The sequence below is a fragment of the Theobroma cacao genome, chromosome 9, assembly GCF_000208745.1.
Source record: "Theobroma cacao cultivar B97-61/B2 chromosome 9, Criollo_cocoa_genome_V2, whole genome shotgun sequence".
NCBI lineage: Eukaryota > Viridiplantae > Streptophyta > Magnoliopsida > Malvales > Malvaceae > Theobroma > Theobroma cacao.
This window is the reverse complement of record NC_030858.1, coordinates 13,871,857-13,881,223: the sequence shown is the minus strand read 5'-3', so window position 1 is coordinate 13,881,223 and position 9,367 is coordinate 13,871,857. Positions and strand designations below refer to the sequence as shown.

Here is a 9,367-nt window from a genome sequence, read left to right as displayed (position 1 = left end):
ATTACTTGGGATATATGGATTGGAAATTTATGCTTGAGTTATATGGATTGGAAAATGGTCAGAAAAATGTTATGGATTGGAAAATGATCACAAAAATGTTATGATTGAATCCTATGGGATAACCTTGAGTACATGAGTAGCTTATATACTTTACGAAAAGTTTGGAGGAAATTACCCATGGCTTGGGTTTATATGGTTAAGTTTTGGTTCCCTTAAGAGGGATCCAATACCACAAATAAGGTATAGCTTTCTTGTTTTCCTAAAGGTTTTGCATAAATTTTTAGCTTATTTGAAGAACTATATGTTTATGAAATGTGTATTTCACCATGAAATTAAGATTGGTTTGTAAAAGTCTTATTTTATGGGAAATTTGAAAAAGAAATGAAGTAAGTTTATCTCAAGATTGATGTTTACATTAACAATGTAATTTGTGCAAAATCTCTCTTTCTTAGCTTGTTCTTTTCCGGTATTCACTCACGGAGTCTTTGTGACTCACACGTTAGTTTTCCTTATTTTTGTTACAGATTAGTGATAATTCTTTAGCCACCCGAGTCATGAAGACATGATCCGTTCTTCTTTCTTGGTAGGTGGTATAACAGCTCTCTTGAAACCTAGAAAGTTGGGTCATGTTTCGTGGTTGAGTCAGTCTTTACTTATTAATTATGTTATAACGTTATTGGATATTGTTATGATGATGTAGTCATGTTATGGCATTATATTTGGTATGGATTATACATGTGAGTTATGTGTGTGTGTGTGTGTGTGTGAATTGAATATGATAGCTTGAGAGCTTATGTGAGCACCACAAGTGCTCAAATGAATGTTATATGTATGGACACATGGATTTACTTTTGATTATAAAATATTTTTTATGAGAATGTTTATGAACACATTGATTGGTGAAATCCATAACGGTGCAATTATGCATGTATTTGCATGATAAGGAAAGATGTATAATGAGTAATGGCTATGTTTAAATGAAGTTAGGCTTGTTTGGGTCTAGCGGGCTATACTTGTCTAAGTCCTTGCCTCAGTCACAATCCTTTCAAAAAATGGGATGTGACGTTCACTCTATAAGGTGCGTAACCCATCCAAATATTGTGCTAGAGCTCTATGCTGTCACATTGTATAGTTGTCACTAGTCAGCATAAGGATTTAGGAGAGTATTTTCCACTTATAATAGGCTTCCAAATGACCCCATTTGGCATGGAATCGCTGATGGTATGTTCCCGTAGCTAATTTTAAAGTCCAATACATTGCTCAAATTCGCACCCAAATAATTGTTGTCAAAGTTCAATTTTCCATTATCAAACACTTTCCTGCCATTCTCCAAAATCATGCAACTTACCATCTTTGTTGGTTGACAATGCAAAATTGCATGGTGGAAAGTCTTTCTTTAAGAATGAACCCTACCATCATTCATCATGCCCAAATGCTATTAAGAGCCCATTACTTACAACAATTTCAAAATTTGTTGAAACTTGCAAAAAGAATTTATTAATAGGCAATGGCGGAGAAATAATATTTTTTCATAAATTAAAGCTTTTACGAGTAACATCAACGTTGGGCAGAAGGGCATTCGACTTATAATCATTATTTGCTATCAAAATTTCTCTCCATAGGCTATCTTGCTCATTTCCATATTGCCACAATCATTTATAAAGCACTGCTCAATTTTTTTATTTCCAAATCAACTAGACCAAATCCACCCAAATCTTTATGTTGTCAAATTACATCTCAATTAACATAATGTATCTTCCCCTTCATATCATTTCCCCTTATTATCAAATTAAATTTCATTAAGTTATATAATGCAATTATATAATACATGTATTAAACTTGTCTTTAATTCAATTCTATATTAACTTTGAGATGAATGTATCAAATTATTTTTTAGTTAAAATTAATTAATTACTGTTAATTTGAAAAAGATGGGTTTAGTGATAAAGAAATGGATTAGAATAAAAAAAAGACATAAGGAGAAAAAAAGAAAAAAAAACACAATGAGAATATTTTAGTGTTTAAAGTAAGCTCTGAACCAATATTAATTTGACTAATGGTATCTTATCAGTTCATTTTTAAAAATGGATAAAAAATGTTTTTCAAACTAGTGGGGAAAAATTTATTTTCAATAAAATCTTATGGGTGATAATTAATTTTTTAATTGAATTATTTGTTTAATGATAATTAAAAATAATTTCAAAATTAATTAAATCCTTGAACCGTACTTATAATTAATGAAATTTAACAATTTTTTAATTAAAATTAAAAAGTTTTAAACAAAATAAAAAGAAGAAAAGAGAGAATAAATTAAAATATTAAATATGCTTCGAACTATTTCAAAAAATTTTTAAAATTTTTTTTATTTTTTATCCAAATAAATTTATATTATAATTTTGCATTTAAATAAATTTTTATATTGATAGAAAGATGTCACATGACAAATTGCTTTAAAGATTGTTAAATTTATAATCAATTAACATCCTTTGTGTTCATTATAAATGATGTAATTATTTTGATATGACAAAATTAAATCAGAATAATCATATATTACATAAGATATTTCCCACTCAATTAATTTCATATGTTCAAAAAATCATAACAACATCCATACCAACTGGTTTAGGGCATTTAAATTACAGGCTACAAAGTATATTTTTTTGATTGTAAGCCTTATCGGATTATAAATTATAAATATAAAAATTATTTGAATATAATAAAAAATAAAAAAAATTTAGAGATGTAATTATATTTTTAATTATAAAAAAGAAAAGAGTAAAGTGAAAGGAGAGAGAAGGGAGAATAAAAGCATCAATCAAAGACAAAGATCTAAGAAAGCATCGAAAGTATAGTATACAATCCTCCCCCACTTGGCTGAAGGGAACTGTTCCCACTCAGCTGTCCCACTCTTCTGTTCTTCTCTGTCTCTCGCCACCCAAACCCTCGCAATCTCACTCTCATTTTCTTCATCTTCCTTTCCCTCCCATTCTTTTTAATCCAAAAAATGCCAATCAACAGAGACCCTTCTACTCCTCCGCCCATGATCGGCAAGATCGGCCCCTACACTGTATTCGTTACCCCGCCTTCTACACCTACGCCCACTGAACCACCTGTCTTTGAATCTCCCAAGAAGGTGGCCGCGCCTCCTTTTGCTGCTGCTCCTCCCCCCCCGGTCCAGCCGCCGCCCCAACAGTTTGATAAGTCTTTTGTTGCTTCCAATTCTGATGGCTCCCTTCTGGGTTTCTTCAAAAATGCTGCCTCTAAAGTCCAAAACGGTATCTTCTTTTTTATCTTCACTTTTTTTATTTAGAAAAAGAACTTTTGGGGTTAATTATAATGCATGTGCATCTGTTTTTTTTTTTTTTTGAAGTTTGAAAAAAAGAAATGAAACGGGTTTATTAATCAAAGCTTTACATTAGCATGGCGGATCAGCTACAGTTTAATTGTCTTCATAGTTTGCATTTTCTTGACAATAAACAGATACGTATTATTACTTTTTTTTTTGTTTTGCAGCTCATTCAAGCTTGGATGACCATTTAGCTCGCTGGTTTGGCTTAAATCAGTCCAAGTATCAGTGGGCATTGGATGATTATTATGAGAGCAAGGGATTGGTAAGCGTAAATAAATTCGTTTAATGGTATATCTTTAAGGAAAAGTTAAGTCTCTAAGTCGTAACTTTTAGCTCCTTTAGTTTGGAATTGTTGCTAAGTTTGGTGAAAACAAAGTCTTGCTCTAGGGGTACTTGGGAAGTAGCTTCTAAGCAATCACTGTTCTTTTGTTATAAGCAATGATATATCCTTATTATATCATTCACATTATTTGACCCTAAAAGGTTGGACTTTTTCATGCTTCAATTTGTTTTGGTGTCTCTAAATATTGTATAAAGTTGGTTGCTTGATCTTAGTTAAGGGAGCATGGTGTCCTGCTTTCATTCCTTTCTTGGATTTTATAGACATGCTATGTGTGAAATGAAGGTTGCATATGGTTTTTAGTATTTCAAAAAGGAAAAAGCGATTTAGCATCTTTAGATCTTTTAGAGGAAATGGTGCTAGACCGAGTAGAAAGGAGATAAAGGGATCTATTTTTCCAGATGGAGAGAGGGAGGGGCTTACTGATCTCTAAAGTAGATCTTACACATCAAAAACCTTTCAAGTATTAGTATGTACCTAACTCTTGGGGTCATAGATCTAGTTAGGTTGTTCTTGAAACTAAAGAAAAACATTTAAAACTTGATTTTTAGCTCAGCATTGTAGTCACTACTCACTAGTGATTAATATCTAGAACCGGTTTGGAAGACTCTAGAATATTATAAAAAAAGATTTCTTGAACATGAAGTTATGCTTTCAGGATGCATTATGGATAATAAGATCTGGTCAATTTATTAAGTAAAATTATAGTAACATTTGTCTAGAATCCTTCATATTTTTGTTTAACTTGTGAGGAAGACTTGCATGGTGCAGTAGGTATTGCCATAGAGTTGGAATTACTTTATGAAGGCTAGACAGTGATGTATGATCTTTCGTGAGAGTTAGGGGGCATAGTTTCAATTTGAATCAAAGTGTTTTGGTTAGAGGTGGCAGAATGAACTCGAATCCAAACTTGATCAGACTTGAGGTGATCTAAAAGTCAACAAACAAACTCAAGTCCAATCCCAACCAAACCAATAATAGCTTGAACTTAATACTAAGATTTAGGATGATTGAATTTGTAATTAAATGATATTTTACAAAATGCAAAATTTAAATACCAATTTTATTTCAACTTGAACCTGAACCTGATCTGAGCTCGAGACAACCTGGTCCAAAATGACCTGAGTTGAAAGGCCCCAAACTTGGAATGACCCAAAACTATTGTGACCTGAACCTAAAAGAGTCCAACCTGAACCTGCACATTTACCACCTGTAGTTTTAGTTACTCATCCTCAGATAAAACGTTAAGGATTCTTGCTGCTTTGAACCACAAGCTTTTGGACAATGCAAAGAACCCATTTTTATTTTGTTCTTCATGGAGTTGGATGCCTAGAGCTTTTGCAACTTGTGCATGTAGGATTTTGATGTTCCATCTCTGTTTCTCTCTTCAGTTCATTTTTTATTTGAAACCCAGGGCAAAGTCTCTAATATCCCCTTCCACTTGTCCTCTTGAAGGTTATCTTCACCTAAAATTCACAACATATCATCTAATTTTGCTGAAGTTATTAGCTACTTTTAGGTCCCGTTTGGTATTGCGGAAGTTAAGCACTTTGCAGGGAGTTGAATTGGATGTAATGACCTTACCACATTTGGTATGGTACTTTGATGGGAAGGTTACTTTCCCAGCGTAATAACATTGCCGGCCCAAGAGGGAATGTGATTCCCTCTTGAGCTGGAGGGAAAGCGACCTTCCCATGGAAGAGGGAAAGTCAAGAAAACAGGTTGGACAAATACACCCCTCTCAAGCTTAAAATTCATAATGTTTTTTATTATTAGTGTGATAATTCTAGGCATTATTATAAAAATAAATATTTAGTAATTTCATAGTTTAATATTTAAATAATTAGTATTCAAATATTATTTTATTTTTGTCATGTTTTTTTTATTATTTTAAGAGTGTTTGAAAAATTAAAAATTTACATTAAAAAATATAAATTTTATTCAACTTTGTTTTTCATATATAAGGGTAATTTTGTAAATTAACACTGCATTCCAAATAAAGTACTTACAAACCAAACACTACAATATACAAGAAAACAGGTTGGACAAATACACCCCTCTCAAGCTGAAAATCCATAATTTTTTTATTATTAGTGTGATAATTCTAGGCATTATTATAAAAATTATTATAAAAATAAATATTTAGTAATTTCATAGTTTAATATTTAAATAATTAGTATTCAAATATTATTTTATTTTTGTCATGTTATTTTTTATTATTTTAAGAGTGTTTGAAAAATTAAAAATTTACATTAAAAAAATATAATTTTATTCAACTTTGTTTTTCATATATAAGGGTAATTTCGTAAATTAACACTGCATTCCAAATAAAGTACTTACAAACCAAACACTACAATATACAAGAAAACAGGTTGGACAAATACACCCCTCTCAAGCTGAAAATCCATAATTTTTTTATTATTAGTGTGATAATTCTAGGCATTATTATAAAAATTATTATAAAAATAAATATTTAGTAATTTCATAGTTTAATATTTAAGTAATTAGTATTCAAATATTATTTTATTTTTGTCATGTTGTTTTTTATTATTTTAAGAGAGTTTGAAAAAATAAAAATTTACATTAAAAAAATATAAGTTTATTCAACTTTATTTTTTCATATATAAGGGTAATTTTGTAAATTAACACTGCATTCCAAATAAAGTACTTACAGACCAAACACTACATTGTAATCTTCCCAATAATTACATTTCGTGCAATCATCACATTACCATGTATACCAAACGCTGTAATGCTATCTTCCCAGCAATCACAAACCCAGCAATCACATTATCAGCAAAGTACCAAATGCCACCTTAGTTCAAAGTCATGTGCATGGTTTGTTCACCAAGGTTCACGGCATTGAAGAGCTGTTCTTATCTTTCACCATGTTAATGATGGAATTTCCAAAAATTACTTGTAGCTTGATGATCTGTTAAGTACTTTGGCTTCACAGCAAGATATGTCTGGGTAGTAAACATGCTCTAAGGGATGAATGTTTTCACTATTCAGAATTAGCATTTATTGGGTGTCTTTTGTAGGATATTAAAGCTTGGAAAAGTAATTTTGCATAAAATAGTTGCAAACTGTTTCAGAAACTGTCTTGAATTTCATCTTGAGGTTGCCCTTTGGTAAATGCTTCTTGTGGCTAGTGGTTAGGGCTATCTTACTCATGTGGCTCACTTGGTTGATGTTCAAGCTTATTTGTGTCCAGCAAGGATCTAGCTGGTATTATCTACTGGATGTAAAAGGCTGATATCAAGAGTATGTTAAAAAATCTCCTTTTTATTTTTTTCACAAGATAGTCCAAAGTATTTTAAACATCATAGGTATGCAAAAATTACTAATTGAGCTGTCGATTGTGAGGACAGATTGCAATGCTATTGCGATTTCTTTTTGGGATCTGGAATGAACTATTATAGTTTCTTTTTGGAACCTAGAGCTTCATTCCTTAACCCTAAATGTGGGAGGCCATAGTTTCACTTTCACTTTGAATTTTGCCAAAGGAACTAAACAAATTTGTGTTTCAAAAATGGCATAATGATAAGACCTTTGCTTTTCACTGAATTATGGTATGGCAAGGGAGCATTTATAACATTTTAAAGCTTCTTTAGCTAAGTGATATTTGGTCCCAATTGTAGTAAACTTGGACTTTTTTATTGGAATAACCAGGTAAAGAGGGAATTAAAATTAGAGAAAACGGAGTGAGGAGAAGCATGTGGTTTGATTCACTATGTATAAATATGCAGACTGGTCTTCCTCTACTTGCGATACTTTTATATACACGAATATTTGTCTTGATAATGTAGAAAAGTTTGAATCTATGCTGTGGTTGCCGCATTTCATCTTGTTTTTGGGTAGTGCTTCTCAGATTGGTATATGATGTTACCTGGTGAACTTTGTTGGGGAGTTAAACCAAACCTTAAGCTCATGGGGAGCACACTAACCATACGTACATGTTGGACACCACTTGCATCCAAAAGCCTAAGCTAGTAGGTTCTTGGGTCCTCTGTATATATCCCACTTTGGCATCCCACGTATAAGTGATGTGAGATATCATACTCACATGTGAGCCTCAACAAATCTTCTTCATTCACTTGTGAGTTGTGATCAGCTCCATTGTGTGAGCAAACTGTGCTATTTTGCTCAACTACCCATGTACCCTTATATCAGCACTCAACTTTTACACATCTCCTTGTGTCAAGGTTGTCCCTATTGCACCTCCTTCGCATTGTTTCTTAGCTGCCCACGCACCTTAGGGCAACACTCAACCACACATTTCTTGTGCATCCAGGTTATCCTGGTGCATCACCTTTTTGGGTTACAAAAATACTGCATCACCATACTTGTCGGCTGTTGCATCAAGTTGCACCTGAAGCTCTAAAACCAATTTGTTGGGGAAATAAGCCAAACCTTGAGTCTATGGGGATCAGACAAAAGGGGATATATATACTCGTTAGATGCTACTTGAACCAAAAAATCTAGGCAAATGCGTTTTTGGGTCTTCCATGTATATATGTCCTTTTTTTACATCCCACTTTTAAGCAATATGGGACATCACATTCACATGTGAACTTCAACACTATTTTTTTTTTTTTGTTCAGCAACCTCAACACTACTTAATGTCTGAAAATGATTAAGCCTTTGGAAGTGCTTTGTCTTCAGTTATACTAGAGACGCACACTGTGGAAGTAACATTGATGTGTGATATGTGAAACTGTTCATATAATTGTTTTTGCTGTGTTAAGTTTACTTGTGATTTTCATCACTGCTACTTGATGCCTGTGACATTGATTCAATTAAACATTTTCAAATTTTGTTGCTGCAGGAAAAGGAAGGTGTAAAAGTGAAAGAAATGTCAAGCAAAATACAGAGTGTGTAGCATACTTCTTGGGCTGGTAATGAGATATTTGAAGTCCCCTCTTTTTCTTTGTCTATTGTTTTGCTTTTTCAAAGCTATTTATATATATGTAGGGAGATGTTCTAATCAGTGGATGTTTCTGTTGTGCAGAACTTGCACCAAGTGAGGATGCTTGTTGTGTCTCCTTTTTGTATTATATCTATATACTTAATGTATGGAATGGCCAAAAAGACATTTGGGTTCTTGAAGAGAACTCTGTTGACTTCTGGGGATCAGATCAGATTGTATGTGCTTCTCTACCTACTGCAGCAGCTAACTGAGCTTATTTGTGTACTAGGCTAGGAGTTTCTAGGGGTTGTGTAATCTCCTTACGAAGTCAATTTCTAGTATTGAGATTACTATCAAATCTTCAGGACATACTGTTTATGTATTGTATTTTTATGTTATTAAAAGCATTATTTTGTAGCAATCATTTCTCGTTCTTGCGTTTTCTCTACCCACTCTCGTTCATATATGTGCATGAACCCTTTGAGACAAATGAGACGATTATATCACAGGTTCATTTTGTTGGCCCAGATTGCCAAATATTGGGTGGTTTAAGATCAACATATGTAAACTTCTATTGGGGTGGCAATGGCTCTTGTTCAGTTTCTTGGCTTTCCGGGTTTTAATTTTTTAATAAAGGCTGCATATTGTGTATGACCATGTGAAGATGAAAGCAGTGAAATTCTTACACATCTACTAAAGTTGACCTTAATTGATGAGAAGCCGTACAAAAAGAGGGTACCAGAATATTATTCTGATTTTGCTTTCATCA

The 9,367-nt window shown here is 32.7% G+C and overlaps 1 protein-coding gene across 1 annotated transcript; it reads left to right on the top strand.

Annotated features, from left to right (window-relative positions):
* Positions 2,787 to 9,041, top strand: LOC18589283. The gene is made up of 4 exons (XM_007014173.2): positions 2,787 to 3,275; positions 3,514 to 3,611; positions 8,518 to 8,587; positions 8,701 to 9,041. Exons 1-3 carry the CDS (start codon positions 3,005 to 3,007, stop codon positions 8,569 to 8,571), a joined length of 423 nt encoding a protein of 140 aa, XP_007014235.2. The 5' UTR covers positions 2,787 to 3,004; the 3' UTR covers positions 8,572 to 8,587; positions 8,701 to 9,041.